Genomic DNA, 15,807 nt, shown 5'->3' on the forward strand with positions numbered 1-15,807 from the left:
TCATCCACATTACCAGCATAGATGCGTTGGGGAAAGACATAGTCCACAGAGTCACTGGTCAAGAAGTGACGTGTCGTGGATCTCCGAGATACAGAAAATTCAAGTGAGTGTAGCATTTCTCAATTATGTTCCTGAAATGTTTTTTTTGTTTTGTTTTGTTTTGTTTTGTTTTGTTTTCCCACCTACTAATTTAGGTTAATTAATCTTAGCTTAGGGAAGACATTCTCTATTAACTAGTTGCTTATTAGCATGCATATTACTAGCATAATGGCTGATTATTAGTTCTTATAAAGCACATATTAATGCTTTATTCTGTACAACCATATTCTGGATCCCCACACCTAAACATAACCCACTGCAACTACAGTACTATCAATAAGCAGTAATAAGGAGTTAATATTGAATATGTGTTCCATAATCTATAGTGTTACGATAGATGCATGTTTTCAAAAACGTTTGAACAAAATAAGGGGAAAAAAGTCTTTCTGTGCTTTTAAGCTCTGTAGACCATGAAATATTCTAACAGAATTTTTTCATTGATCCTTTTTATACACAAGGTAAATTTTCATGAAACATTTAACACTCACTTTAGTGTTTTGTACAGAATAAAGACAATTTATGAATTAAAAAAATATAAATAAATAGAAAAAATAATCAAATGAATGTCTCAAATACAGCAGAGGTGTGAAAGGTTTTCTTAATCTGTCAGGGGTGTGAAATTAACATGCAAAATCAATTGGTAGTGATTGACATTTTGAATAGAATACCTGAATAAAATTCATACATATTAATAGAACTTATTTGTGAATTGTACATTTCTATAAACCCCATAACAATAATAATAATGATATATTTATTTATTTATTTATTTATATATATATATATTTATTTGGGTTTCATAAATCTTGATACAACAGTATAATTTATTATTATTATTATTATTTTATTATAATTAATTATTTATTCTATTTATTTTTTCTAGGTAACTTGGAGCTGGAAATGGAAGAGGGAGCACTGTTAAACTGGTAAGTTACTTAAGGTTAGGCTCTTAAAAGAATGAATTTAACACTGCAAAAATTATTAGATCGAAAGAAAATAAATGGAAAATTCACTCACTTCTTTTATCTGCCCTTGGAGGCTGAGGTAGCCTCCTCTCGAAAAGATGTCCGCTTCTACACCTGTCACATTTGGTGAAGGTGGACACAGGGCAGCCCTTGCAGCATTCTGTGCCTCTTCACTCAACTCCTGTGGCACAGTCTTGAATTTAAGAGTTCCCGGCCCGATGAACAAATAGATTTGTCCATATGTGTTGGACAGGGTGTAGTTCTGCAGGATGTAACTCACACCCTCCTCAAATTCAGGGGTAAAGCCTTCTTTTTTATTAAGGTACACTGTTGTACCATCACTTAGTGCACTGACCATTTCCGTTTTCACTTTATCTACATCAAATTTTTTCCCTTTCGTTGTGTAGCTCAGTGCCCTACTGTTGAGCCTGGTGCCCACGCACTTGCACCTTAAGAATCCTGGTGGAAATGTTGGAGTTGCCATTCTGTGGAATAAAGAAAGGTACTTGTAAAAAAAACTGTCTGAATAAATTAATATAAATAAAAAGTCAGATTTTAAATGTTTTTAAAGACGTTTCTTATGCTCGTCAAGGCTGCATTTATTTGATCAAAACTACAGAAAAAACAGTAATATTCTGAAATATTATTACAGTTTAAAGTAATGGTTATTCTATTTTAATGTACAATTTTTTTTTTTTTTTTTTGTGATACTTTTCAGGATTCTTTGATTCTTTGATTACAGTTCAAAAGAACAGCATTTTTCAAAATAGAAATCTTTAGATGGTAAAAACTAATAATACTATTAATTTATTATTAATTTTACACATCCTTGCAGAATAAAAGTATCAATTTGTTTTAAAAGATTTTGAACAGCAGTGTAAATTGGCTTTTTATGAATTGTAATATTATGCAATATTACTCCTTTTCCGTATTTTTGATCAAATAAATGCAGCCTTAGTAATCGTAAGACAATATTTTCAAAAACCTTAAACATAGTAAAGTTTACACAAACTTTTTTTTTTGTACACGTCTTTGTCTTTTTTACTTTTTATTTTAAGAATTTATTTTCATGTAATTGATTTATTTATTGACGGTCACTGAAAATATTACTTGGGGAATGAAGATCTACCTCAAAAAATTAAGCTTTCTGTCAGAGTGGAAAGAGGGCAGTTTCTGACATTATTCCTCTTTGTTAACTTAAAACTCTTGACAGGATTTTTCTTTTTTTTTCATTCTTCACAAGATTTTTTTGTTTTTCATTCATTTAATTTATTTATTCATTACAAGCCATTAAAAATATTACTTGTGAAGTCATTGAAAATATTACTTGTGAAGTGAAGATATGGTTTATTGGAAAATTGTTAAACCTCTATGACAGGGATCTCCTACCTTGCTCCTGACGAGCTACAGACTTCAGTTCAAATCCTGTTCCAACACACCTGCCAGATAAAGGTTGATGAAGTGGTTTGATTCAACATCATCAGACGTAATGTTTTGGATGGTGCTGCCTGTGCTATGAAGCAACCAATTTTTTCTCCAGAAAAAAGACTGGATATCAATTTTACAGAATGTCACAGTTTGAAACGCAACCAAAACTAAAATGGTTCTACCATGTCACACACACAAGTTTGAGCATGTGTTAACTCTGTATCACATCTTGGGTATGTGCGTTGATCAGTTGCAGAGGTGGACAGTAGTGAAGCATTTTTATTCTGCTTTAAAAGTACTTTTCAAATGTGTTGGTACTTAAGTGTATTTCTTTAGAAAACTTTACTTCACAACATTAAAAAGCATAATATTGTACTTTTCACTGCATTAAAAATCTATTACTTTCTTTTACTCAAGTAGTAATTCAAAGATTTACTTGAGTACAAGAAAATACTACATTGTTAATATTCCTTTAATTACCTTTAAAGGGGTCATCGGATGCAAAGTTCACTTTTTCATGTTGTTTGAACATTAATGTATGTTGGCAGTGTATGTACAAATCTACCCTATAATGATAAAAATCTTTTCTTTATACTTTTGTGAATTAAATGAAAGTTAAAGAGAATGAACAACTCATTATATACTTTATTTGTACTTATTAGGGATGTGAAGGTACCAGTACCTGCACATCCCTAATAAGTACAAATAAAGTATATAATGTTTTTTTAATTTAATTTTTTTAATTGACCATAGCAAGTTATTTTTTTTTAAAAAAAAAAAAAAAATTCTTGTCAGTATCTTGTTTTTATTTCTTTACATTTGTAGCTATGAAAAATGATGGATATTACCTTGCTGGCCAGTTAATGCCAATGTCCACTTTACATAGAGGACAGATACCTCATTTCCTCTCTGAGATACTGCTGCATGCTCTCATTGATAGTCCTGAAAAGACTGAAGTCAGCACTTTCTTGTACTCTTGCCTTCATGAGGCAGTATATTAAAACATCTCACAGCCACAAAATTAATAGTCTCTCTTTAAATATTAGTGCAGTTTGTGCATTTTCTTTCTCCAGTGCACAAAATACTTCTTTAAAAGAAAATGGAAGCCAGTGGTACAGAGAGGGGAAAAAATTGCACACGAAAAAAAGTGAACAAATCTGTTTATTTATTTACTTACATTTGTTTTATGCAGCAGAATTTCAGTAGAGGAACTGATGGTGCAGGACCTGAGCTGTTTGTTTATTTAGATTAGTTTTTTATATTTTGTATAGATGTGTGTGTGCATTACAGTCCCAGTTCCCCAAAACTTGTAATGTTTTGTAAAATGCAATTAAATCAAGAATCTGAGTTGTTAATTCTCTTTAACTTTCATTTAATTGACAAAAGTATAAAGAAAAGATTTCCAAAGTTTTCATTGACCATGAAATGCTTTTCTTACCTAGATTTTTTGTGTTGTTTCCAGCCAAAATATCACAAAATTCTTAAATCAAGAAGGATTTTCTAGGTAAGTATAAATTATTGTAAAGGTCAAAATTAAGTGAGTTTTTGCTTGAAACATGCAAAAATAATCTGCCAATGGGGTAAGAAAAATAATGTTATCTGCTTGAATTTTTTTTTTTTTTTTCTGTACCCCATTGGCAGATTACTTTGCTTGTAATCACAATAGTGTTACTTTACGGCCTCTCTCCAGTGTGAATCTTCATGTGTTTTTTAAGGTTTCCTTTTTGAGTGAAACACTTTCCACACTGTTGCCAGTGTGAATTCTCATGTGAACATTAAGGTTTGCTTTCTCAGTAAAACTTTTTCCACACTGTTGGCAGGTGAAATAACTTCTATTTGCTGTCTTTTGAGATCTTTCTTGTGTCTTTTCAGTATGTGAGCAACTTTCTCCAGTTATGAAATCATGATGTTTCTCATGTTGATCTTTATCTTCTTTTTCATTGAATTCTTGACTCTCCTTTTTCAGCAACACCAAGTCTAAGGCAATAAAGACACATGCAAGTTAAAACCATATTCAATGGCACAAAGCAACAAACATCAAAACCAACATGTTCTTATGATTGTATACACACTAAGCTATTAAAAGAGGTGTTAAAACCTCTTCCAATTATTAACTCATTTCCCCCCACCAAAAAAACAAACTTTCAAACGGAATTACCAAACCTTTAATTATAGACAAATCTCAAATCTGCCATTTGTTTAAAAAAAATATTAGAAATGTTGTCCTGTCAACCATGTTCATTATTGCATAGTAATATTTCAGTCAACATTTAAGCCCCATCATAGTACAGAAACTGAATGAAGAGACGTTTCATCAAACACAAGTATGGAGTGCCACAGGGCTCAGTATTAGGTCCTCTGCTTTTCCCCTTGTACATGCTTCCCCTGAAGGACATCATTTCACTTTTATGCAAAAATACACTTTTTTTTTTATAATAAGCTTCTCAACTGTACGTTAGCAGAGTTCTGCTAATTACACACAAATCTCTAAATGGATAAAACAACTAGGTATTTAAGTGAGTTTCCACTTTGTCATAATCCATCATTTTTATTAGTCACAAAAATTCTGGCCTAGATTGTGTTTTTTTCCTGGATGACTTCTATGCTCTTTAATAACTCTCATTATCTGAGACTCAGATTCTCTCAGTTTAAGTCTAAAGTAAAAATGCATCTTTTCAGCCAAACATATGTGATTATTTATGACTTCCTTGGTAATGTTGTTCATGAAATCCATGCATGGAACCCATTCAATATGACAATCTAATAGATTAAAAAAAAAAGTGTACTTGATTGTACTAAAAAATACTAGCAAGTACATTGATTTCTTTTTTGTTTTTGTGCTGAATAAAACTGTAAAATGTATACACTATTAATACACTAATTAAAAGTATATTAGTACTTCAGTAGCAATTTAAATACCACTGAAACTTAGCACATTGAATTAAAGTATACTACCCATAAAAAAATATACAGAGGAGTTTTTTAGTGTGTTAGTGTTTTTTAAAAGTGTTCTTTGAATTATGTAAACATTAGTTTAATGTTAGTATATTTTTATAGATATTTAAATTACATTTATTTCATTTGAAATATATATTAATAACATAATAGTTATAATTATATTTTCCCAGCTGTGCTACTTAAGTACACTTAAATAGACTAATTAGCACTAACATTAAAATTGACTTCCCCCCCACATCGACCTGAAATACAGATTACAAGAGATTTAGAAGAAATCGTTAAGAATTTGTGATTGCTGAGAAACCTACACTGCAAAAAAAAAAAAAAAAAAAAAAAGTTTTTTTTTTAACTTAGTATTTTTTGTCTGATTTTCTTTTATAAATATCAAAACAATTTTGAATCAGGATGCATTTATTTCACAAGTAAAACAAGAAATTGTATCCTTGAAAAAAAGTCTACATTTTGTTAGTTTTTGCATAAAGCAAACAAAAACATCTGCCAGTGGGTTAAGAAAAATAATCTTAATTCAAAGCCTAAACAAGATTATTTTTCTTGCCCCACTGACAGATATTTTTGCTTTTTATAACAAAATCTAGACTGTTTTTTAGACAACTAGACATAACATCTTAAGTCATTTTACTTGTCATGTAAATGCATCTTGATTCAATAATTTTTAGATATTTATACTAGAAAACAAGACAAATACTAAGGAAGAAAATCTTTTTTTTGCAGTGTATTTAAATTATTAACACAACTGAATCCTTATTACGACATACCTATCTATAAAGCTGTACAGGTTCGGTTTCATCAACCAGCAAAAACAGGAGAGCATTCTCAGGTGTTACTCTTCACCTATCATTGTTAGTAGCGAATGATGTTCAGTTTCTAAATATAAGATGCATTAAGAAGTTTATTAGAAACACTTAACACTTAAGTCTATTCTTCACCTGTATTAAAAAGTACACAAAAATGTGATAATGTTAGTAGAGTTATAGATTTCAGACAAAATACCTACAATATCCTTTGTCCTGTTAAGATGTCCTTTTTAAGTTGGTCCGTGCTTGAGCTCACTGATTTCACTGGTAATGTGTTTTTATATAAGGAATTTAGCTTTTAATATAATTATAGTAACTAAAAAAGGAATATAGTTCACTGATTAAATCTGTACCTGTTTAGTTTCTTCAGTTAGTCGAAAATATGACCAATATCCAAATAAACATGTAGGAAACTCAGAAGTGAAGATCAGGAGACTAAATCAGGAGAGTACATCTTCAGCAGATTCTTGATTGAGATGGTACAGTGTTGCGCTGCAGTCATCAAGACTGACTAAAGCAGTGAATCACTGTAGTTTTATACAGATTTCAGGAGGCCGTCATTAGAATATAAAGTATGCAATGGATGTAAGCACTTACATGAATTTGCCCAGATGTTCAGCAACTCTAATCCAATCAGCATAACTATAACACTCATTATCACAGACATCAGGGAAGGTCACACCTACAGACATTACATTCACACTTAACCCAGGTACTGATTAGCATGAACAATAATGATCAATTAATGCAATGGAACAGAAGCAGCGAGAGGCAATAAAGACAAAAGGTGACAGACTCACTTACCATGAATTTACATTTAACTAAAACAATTCATTTTCATTTTTTAAAATGCCATTTATCTTTTGAATGTCTTTCTAAGGCTATAATTTAATTTTGACCAAAATAATTGTCTTAACTGATGTGCATTTTTCCATCTCAAAAATATATCTAAATTACGACCTATGCTCTCAGTGTCATATGCTGAAATGTTAATTCATGCATTTATGATCTGAAGGTTTGCTCTGCACACTTAATAACAAACTCCAGCTGGTCCAAAATGCAGCAGCTAGAGTTCTTACTAGATCCTAGTCCTGTGACCTGCCAGGACACGTGACCCGGGGGGGGGCTTGCATGATTCTCAGGGTGTTACGGATCTGGTCATGCCTGAGCACGATGCCGCGAACGCGCTAGCCGCCTGGATCGCTCGTGAAATGGCGGCCGTGACGGAGCGCGCTCGAGCAATGGCGGCGACAGCGGTGCCTGTTCACAAAATGGCGGCGACTGTGGTGCCCGTTCACAAGATGACGGCAGTGCCGGCTCGCGCTCACAAGATGGCGGCGACGGCGGAGCCCGTTCACAAGATGGTGGCGAGGACAGAGCTCCATCACGTCACAGCCGCCATACCAGAGCCATATAAAGTTGCAGCTGCATTTCCTGAGTCAAGTCAAGTTTCCAAGTCAAGTCAAGCTGCAGCTGTGTTTCCTGAGTCAAGGCAAGTTTCCAAGTCAAGTCAAGCTGCAGCTGTGTTTCCTGAGTCAAGGCAAGTTTCCGAGTCAAGTCAAGTTGCAGCTGTGTTTCCTGAGTCAAGGCAAGTTTCCGAGTCAAGTCAAGTTGCAGCTGTGTTTCCTGAGTCAAGGCAAGTTTTCAAGTCAAGTTGCAGCTGTGTTTCCTGAGTCAAGGCAAGTTTCCGAGTCAAGTTGTTGCAGCTGTGTTTCCTGAGTCAAGGCAAGTTTCCGAGTCAAGGCAAGTTGCAGCTGTGTTTCCTGAGTCAAGTCAGTCAAGTCAAGTTGCAGCTGTGTTTCCTGAGTCAGTCAAGTTTCCGAGTCAAGTCAAGTTGCAGCTGTATTTCCTGAGTTAGTCAAGTTTCCAAGTCAAGTCGGCAGCTGTTCCTGTGTCAAGTCAAATTGCAGCTGTATTTCCCAAGGCAAGTGTCCCTGTAAGTCAAGGCAAGTTTCAGCCATCTTTTTCCTGAGCCAAGTGCAAGCAAGATCAAATTACAGCTGCGCCCCTGTCCCATCTTACAGCCATCTTTCCTGAGCCACTGCACAAGATGGCCGCCATCTCCAAGCCACTGCACAAGATGGCTGCCATGCCAGAGCCACTGCACAAGATGGCTGCCACGCCAGAGCCACTGCACAAGATGGCCGCCGTCTCCAAGCCACTGCACAAGATGGCCGCCGTCTCCAAGCCACTCCACAATATGGCTGCCATTCCAGAACCTGTGGTCCGCACCCGGACGCCACCTGTGGTCATGATGGCGCACGTGCTGGACACACCCCTAGTGACGGTATGGGCAGCTAAAGTGGCGCTCCATGTCACGGCGGCTACCCCTGAGTCAAGTCAAGCCAAAGCTGTCGTTCTCCATGAGTCAAGCCATGTTGTTCCTGAGTCAAGTCACGTTACAGCTGTTGTTCCTGAGTCAAGCCATGTTGTTCCTGAGTCAAGTCACGTGACAGCTGTTGCTCCTGAGCCAAGCCATGTTGTTCATGAGTAAAGTCCCAGTACAGCGGATCTCCATGAGTCAAGCCAGGTTGTAGCAGATCCTCATGAGCCAGGTCAAGCTTCAGCCGCTGCTCCGAAGACAAGTCAGGCTACAGCTGTAGTCAAGCTTCCAAGTCCAGTCAAGCTTCCAAGTCCAGCAACGTCAAGGCTGTCGTACCTGCGTCAAGCAACGTCAAGGCTGTCGTTCCCGCGTCAAGCAACCTCAAGGCTGTCGTTCCTGAGCCAAGTAAAGTCATTGTTAACCTTCACAAGCCAAGTGAAGTCAGGGCCGCTCTTCCTGAGTCAAGCAACGTTACAGCCGTGGTTCCTGAGTCAAGTAAAGTCATTGATCTTCACAAGCCAGATCAGGTCACTACTGATCTTCACGCATCAAGTCAAGTCACAGCCGATCTCCACGAACCAAGTCAAACCACAGCTGATCTTCATGAGCCAAATGAAGTTATTGCTGCTGTTCCAGAGCAACGTCACGTCTCGTCTGACCCCCCAGAGCCTTACCTTGCCCCGTCCGATGGCCCAGAGTCAGGTCATGCCCCGTCCGACGACCCTAGGTCAAGTCACCTCTTATCAGACATCCCACGATCACGGCCTATCATGATAGCCAGCGAACTGGACCCACCACAACCTCCCGCTGCTGCTCTTCCTTTAATGGCGGTTGCCATCTGGTGTGTGTGGGCTGCACACTGTGCCCCTGAGGTCACGTCTGTTCACAAGTCAGCTCCTGAGGTCACATCTGTTCACAAGTCAGCTCCTGAGGTCACGTCTGTTCACAAGTCAGCTCCTGAGGTCACGTCTGTTCACAAGTCAGCTCCTGAGGTCACGTCTGTTCCCAAGTCAATCCCTGAGGCCATGTCTGTTCACAAATCAACCCCTGAGGCCATGTCTGTTCACCAGTCTGCTCCAGAGCTCCCATCTGATCTCAAGCCTGCTCCAGAGTTCCTCTCTGATCTCAAGCCTGCTGCAGAGCTCCCGTCTGGTCTCAAGCCTGCTCCAGAGCTCCCGTCTGATCACAAGCCTGCTTCAGAGCTCCCGTCTGGTCTCAAGTCTGCTCCAGAGGCCTTCCCTGTCGGAGAAGCTGCGCCAATGCCTCCAGAGGTGTCAGCGTCAGCTGTAGAACCTCTTATGGAGGGGGCGTTACCCTTTAAACTCTCTGCTTCTCCCTTTATTCTGTCTGGCTCCTCTGTCCCTGCTTTCCCCAGGTCCCAGACCATGACGCAGGTTCCTGCTCCGCCCCGGAGGGCTGCTCCACCTCGGAGGGCTCCTGGGGGGGGGGGGCTATGTTACAGATCTGGTCGGTGAGCTGCGGACCGCTCACCACCAGATGTCACCCTCACTCTACTTACACACACAGTCTGTTGCATTCCACCCTGGACTTCATTACCCATCAGCCACCACTCGTGTCACCCGCGTCCAATCAGAGACTGTATAAAAGCCCCGGACCTTTCTAGTGCACTTCACGGATTGTTGTGATTGTTAGCGTTCCTGCCTGGTCATCTCGTTTACGTTTGTCTGCCGCCTACCTTTTCGGACTATCGCTCGGATTGTTGGATTATTCTCTTGGATTGCCCCGTTTCGGATACCGTTCGCCCCTGGTTTTACTCGTGCCTGTTTTACGGACTCCCACTGTGCTTAGCCTGCGTTGTTCCTGTTTGCTTGTTCATCTGACCCTGCCTGCATTGACCATGTATCTGTCTTGTCCTATTAATAAAAGCATGCATATGGATCCGCTCGCCTCTCGTCTCATTCACTCCGTTACACAGGGGGGCTAATGCGGCATATTTTATATGAATAAAATACGCTTTATTTTAAATGATTATTGTCGCTTTCCTTATACACCAGTGCATTTAACAAACTCACAAACATCAGCGTGTAGTCAATTTAACAAATGTCTTTTTTGCTAGTAATTAATTTAAATGTCTGAAACATTATTTTTATGTGGCTGAAAACACGAAATCTTGATATAGGCTAAGCACTGAGTGCGTCTATTTGGCTCAGCGCCAAACAAGGTGTAAAAGCACGTTAGAATGTAGCAGTTAAAGTTTAAATACACCTGTGATCATCTGCATCGAATGGTTAAAATTGACGAGTTTTGGGGGGTTAGAGAGGGTCAAATTGAATCTGAGGTGGCACAAATCAGATCGGAGAGGTACCCGATTGTAATGCGATTGCAATTGTAATGTTTTCAGTGCAGAGTCTGAATCTCAAAGATCAGTGGACTTTCCTCAATCCTAAAATACACATTCAAATCTACTTGGTTCAGGGATCAGCCGTAGATTTGGTCTCCAGATTTAAATCTCAGTGAAAATATTTGTTGGGATTTGAAGAAAGCAGTGGCAATGTGAAAACAAAAGATTATCAGTGACTGAAGCTTTTTCAAGTGAGGAATGAGCCAAGATTGCTGTAGAGTCTCGGAAGCTTCTAAGTACTCACAGGCAGTGTTCATTAGAGGTTATAAAGGATAAAAGATTTTCTACAAATGTTAGAAATGAGCAGAATTTTTGCAAATAAAAAAGGAATTACATATTAGAACTGATTATTATCTTTATAAACTAATATTTATGTGCAGTTAACTTTAACTTTTGAAAAGATGTTTGTTCTAAATTTGCCATAATGTAATACAAATTAATACAAAATTTACAGTAAATATTGGTATATTCTAAAATAATTCCAAATCATATGTTTACTTTCTAACACAGGCAGATCAATAAATTTGTTAATTCACTCAAATCCTCTGTGTCAAATTTATTATTGGAAATTTACTGTTTGTTGCTGTCATTTCGATATAATTACTGCAAAATACAATTATTTTGGTCAAAATTAAATCATAGCATAAAACAGATATTACAATTCTAAATTAATCTCTTTCGCATTAGGTGTGTAAATACAAATGTAAAATCAGTCTTTTGCCAGTGATGCTCTTGTGCTTCTGCCTTATTTCTTTAACTAGTGTCATTGTTTATGCTAATTAATATGTGAATTAAGTGTGAATGTGTCTAGATTTTCCCTGATCTCTCAGATCATGAGGGCTATAGTTCTGCTGATTGTTTTAGAGTTGCTGAAACTCCAGAGTTTGTTATCTGAGTGCTTTGTCTTCACCTATAAGGACGGCCTCCTGAAATCTGCATAAAACTACAGCGATTCACTGCTTTCTTGATGACTGCAGTGCCTCACAGTACCATCTCAATCAAGAACCTGCTGAAGATTCACTTAGTCTCCTGGTCTTCGCTTCTGAGTTTCCTACATGTTTAATTGGATACTGGTTATATTTTTGGCTAACTGAAGGTACAGCTTTTATCAGTGAACCATATTTCATTCTACAGCAAAAAAATAAATAAAAAAACTCCTGGTGAAGCAGCTGATATCCGTGTGACACTATTATAAAGATGGTGTTTATTAAAGAGGAGAGTGAAGACGTGAAGATTGAAGAAACCTTCAGAGTCAAACATAAAGATACTGAGGAACAAACAGGTTGGTTTTCATTGTCATTGTCATTGTATTAAGCAGACAGTCTACTAATACACTACTGACTAGTTGACATGCAGTTGCAAAGTTATTTACTGTTAGTAGAATGTCTAAAGTGGACATTAAAATAAAGTGTTACCACAAGAGATGTTTAATGCAGTCGAGAATCAGTCGAGCCAGAGTGATGGTTGAAACTGCATTTGGCAGACTCAAAGGTAGCGTTGCCTTTTGAAACGTAATGACTGCGATTTGGATTTGGCCAGAAAGACGGTTATAGCATGTTGTGTTCTGCATAATCTGTGTGAGCAACACAATTAAGTGTTTAGACCACAATAGATAAATGCCTATAAAGGATAAAGGGTTTCCACAGGTCTTAAAAGTCTTAAATTGCTTTTCTGTGAATTAAGGCCTTGAAAAGGTCTTAAATCAGAGCAGTATGTCTTAAATTCATATGATCATGGCATTAATTTTTGTGAGGGATTGTTTCCTGTCACAGTACACATCACATTTAGAAAGAATCATTTTTCTATCAAAAATACGGCATGAGTAGCAGAGGGAGCTCCAGAACAAAAAATTAGGATTATGATGTAAGCTACTTTCTGACAAACTTGGAACTCTTGATTATGGAGTGGGACCCACTGTCTATCTGGGGAAATATATGCAAGCATAAAGAGAAGAGGACGTAATAGAGTAATAGCCCTGTGGCACACCATACTTGTGTTTGATGAGATGTCTAATCATTTACACAAGCAAAGTGGTAGCGGTCAGATAAATGCAATGCTAACCATGGCATTAAACCATGGCAAAAGAATTTTCAAACTGTCCATGATAATGGTCTATTTTTTTGAAGAAATGCATGTAGCCTAGCCATGATTATATAACAACAAAACCAATTATTACTAGCTTTAATATGTACGGTGTCTGTACTATGATAGGGGTTAAATGAACACGCCACTATTTTCGAGAACAGGCTCATTTTCCAACTCCCCTAGAGTTAAACAGTTGAATTTTACTGTTTTCTAATCTATTTAGTCGATCTTTGGGTCTGGCGGTAGTATTTTTAGCATAGCTTAGCATAGATCATTGAATCTGATTAGGCCGTTAGCATCTCGCTCAAAAATGACCAAAGAGTTTCAATATTTTTCCTATTTAAAACTTCTCTCTTCTATAGTTATGGGATGCCAATGAACTTTTCATTTTCCGTCAGCCTTAGTATGCGATGTAACTACAGAAGAGTCAAGTTTTAAAGAGGAAAAATATTGAAATTCCTTGCTCATTTTTTAAACGAGATGCTAACGGTCTAGAGTAGTCAGATTCAATGATCTATGCCAAAAGTGCCACACGCAGGGATTCGAAAACAGTAAAACAAACAAATATGGTTTCTCCCTTCAAAACTGATCATAGCTGAGAGGACAGTATTTTTCTAATATTTTAGATATAAATGGCAAATTTGAGATGTCTATAATTAATTATTTCTCCTGAGTCAAGCATTTCCTTTTGATAACTGCCAGCTTGCGAAGTATCCCTGGTGAAAAAACAGCATATGCTGGTTAGGTATGTTTTGATGCTGGTTTAAGCTGGTCCTTTGCTGGTCATTTACCAGCAACATGACCAGCTTAAACCAGCATCAAAACATACCTAATCAGCATCCCAGCATCAAAACATACCTACCAGCATATGCTGTTTTTTTCACCAGGGATTTGGGCCATTTCCTAAAGAAACCAAAGACTTAACACTATAGAGGATTACAGGCAGCACCTCTTTCAGTAGTTTAGTGGGTAATATACAGCACACATGTTAGTTTTGATGCTTTACATGTGTGAATGTGATGTCTTGCTTTGTGTCATTAAAAATGTATATTGGTCTCTTTTTGCTTTAGACTTGACACTGCTGAAAAAGGAGAGTCAAGAACTGAATGAAACGAAAGATGAAGGTCAGTATGACAAATATCAAGATTTCAAAACTGGAGAGAATTTGTTCAGCTCCTCACAGACTAAAAAGACTACACACAAAATGGCTCAAAAGACAGGTGCTATAAGTCATTTCACCTGCCAACATTGTGGTAAGAGTTACAGTAAAAAAGCAAGCTTTGAAATCCATATGAGGACTCACACTGGAGAAAGGCCTTATGCTTGCCAACAGTGTGGAAATGGTTTCTCTAAAAAAGAAAACCTTGAAGCCCACAAGAGAATTCACACTGGGGAGAAGCCTTATACCTGCCAACAGTGTGGAAAAAGTTTTGTTAAAAAAAGCAGTTTTTCAAGGACATATGAGAATTCATGCTGAGGAAAAGCCTTACATCTGCAAACTGTGTGTAAATAGTTTCCTTCGAAAAGGAGACCTTGAAAGCCACATGAGAATTCACACTGGAGAAAAACCTTTCACATGCACTCAGTGTGGAAGGAGTTTTACACGTAAACAAACTCTTAATGCCCACATAAGAACTCACACTGGAGAGAAGCCTTACACATGTCAACAGCGTGGAACAAGTTTTTCTGTAAAAATAAACCTTGAAGCCCACAAGAGAATTCACACTGGAGAGAAGCCTTACCCCTGCCCAGAATGTGGAAAAAGTTGTGTCAAAAAAACAGACTTTCGAAGGCACATGAGAATTCACACAGGGGAGAAGCCTTATACCCGTCAACGGTGTGGAAAGAGTTTCACTCATCAAGGAAGCCTCAAAAACCACATGAGAAGTCACACTGAAGAGAAACCTTCAAACAGTGACCTGCTTACAGTTTCAGATGTAAAATATCCCTTAATAGTCACACAAGGATACACTCAATAAGATTTTATGCTATCATTTTGGAAGGAGTTTCACAGACAGGAAACACTATAAGAATCATGTAGGAATTCATATCAGAGTAAAGAATTCATTGTGCATTGTGCTTAATTCATGTGAGAATTTACAGTGAAGAGAAGCATTTCACATGCCATCATTGTGGAAAAAGTTTTAGGTTCAAAAGGAAACTTATTAGACAAATGAGGTATGATACTGCACAAAAGTGATGATGACTTTTAGGGTGAGTCCACCCAAAAATGAAAATTAGCCCATGATTTACTCACTCTAAAAGCATCATGGGTGTATATGACTTTCTTCTTTCAGATGAATCCAATCGGAGATATATTAAATAATGTCCTGGCTCTTCCAAGCTTTATAATGGCAGTGGGTGGGTGTTTCTGTACAACAGTCCAAAAGAAGTCCAATAAAGCGCATCCATCCATAATGAAAAGTGCCTCACACGGCTCTGGGGGTGAATAAAGGCCTCCTGTAGTGAATCAATGCATTGTTGTAAGACAGATATCAATATTTAAAATGTTATAATCATTTCTCTTTAACCTCTGCTAACTCATACGTACAAGTTGTTCCGGATGATGTGGGGTGCAGAAGTGCAGAGGGGAGAAGAAAATAAACCCCTAGCCACAAATTATAATTACGAAGTTAGGACTTGTAAAGAAAATTGTTGGAGAATTTTGATATAAGCCAAGAGGTGACTAAACTTTGCTTTCTTTGCTCCTGTAAACAAACATTGGTTCTCGAGAGACTCACAGGTGCATGTGCTATGGATACGTCCTACGTC

General features: G+C 37.4%; 1 protein-coding gene across 1 annotated transcript in view; it reads right to left on the reverse strand.

The window, feature by feature from the left end:
* Nucleotides 1–15,807, reverse strand: part of LOC127161432 (gastrula zinc finger protein XlCGF8.2DB) — a 116,136-nt gene that overhangs the window by 81,118 nt on the left and 19,211 nt on the right. The window contains exon 2 of the mRNA XM_051104205.1: nt 4,239–4,469. Within this exon, the coding sequence (XP_050960162.1) occupies nt 4,239–4,469 (231 nt within the window). The remainder of the gene's footprint in view (nt 1–4,238; nt 4,470–15,807) is intronic.

This window comes from Labeo rohita, unplaced genomic scaffold (genome assembly GCF_022985175.1).
Source record: "Labeo rohita strain BAU-BD-2019 unplaced genomic scaffold, IGBB_LRoh.1.0 scaffold_65, whole genome shotgun sequence".
Taxonomy (NCBI): domain Eukaryota; kingdom Metazoa; phylum Chordata; class Actinopteri; order Cypriniformes; family Cyprinidae; genus Labeo; species Labeo rohita.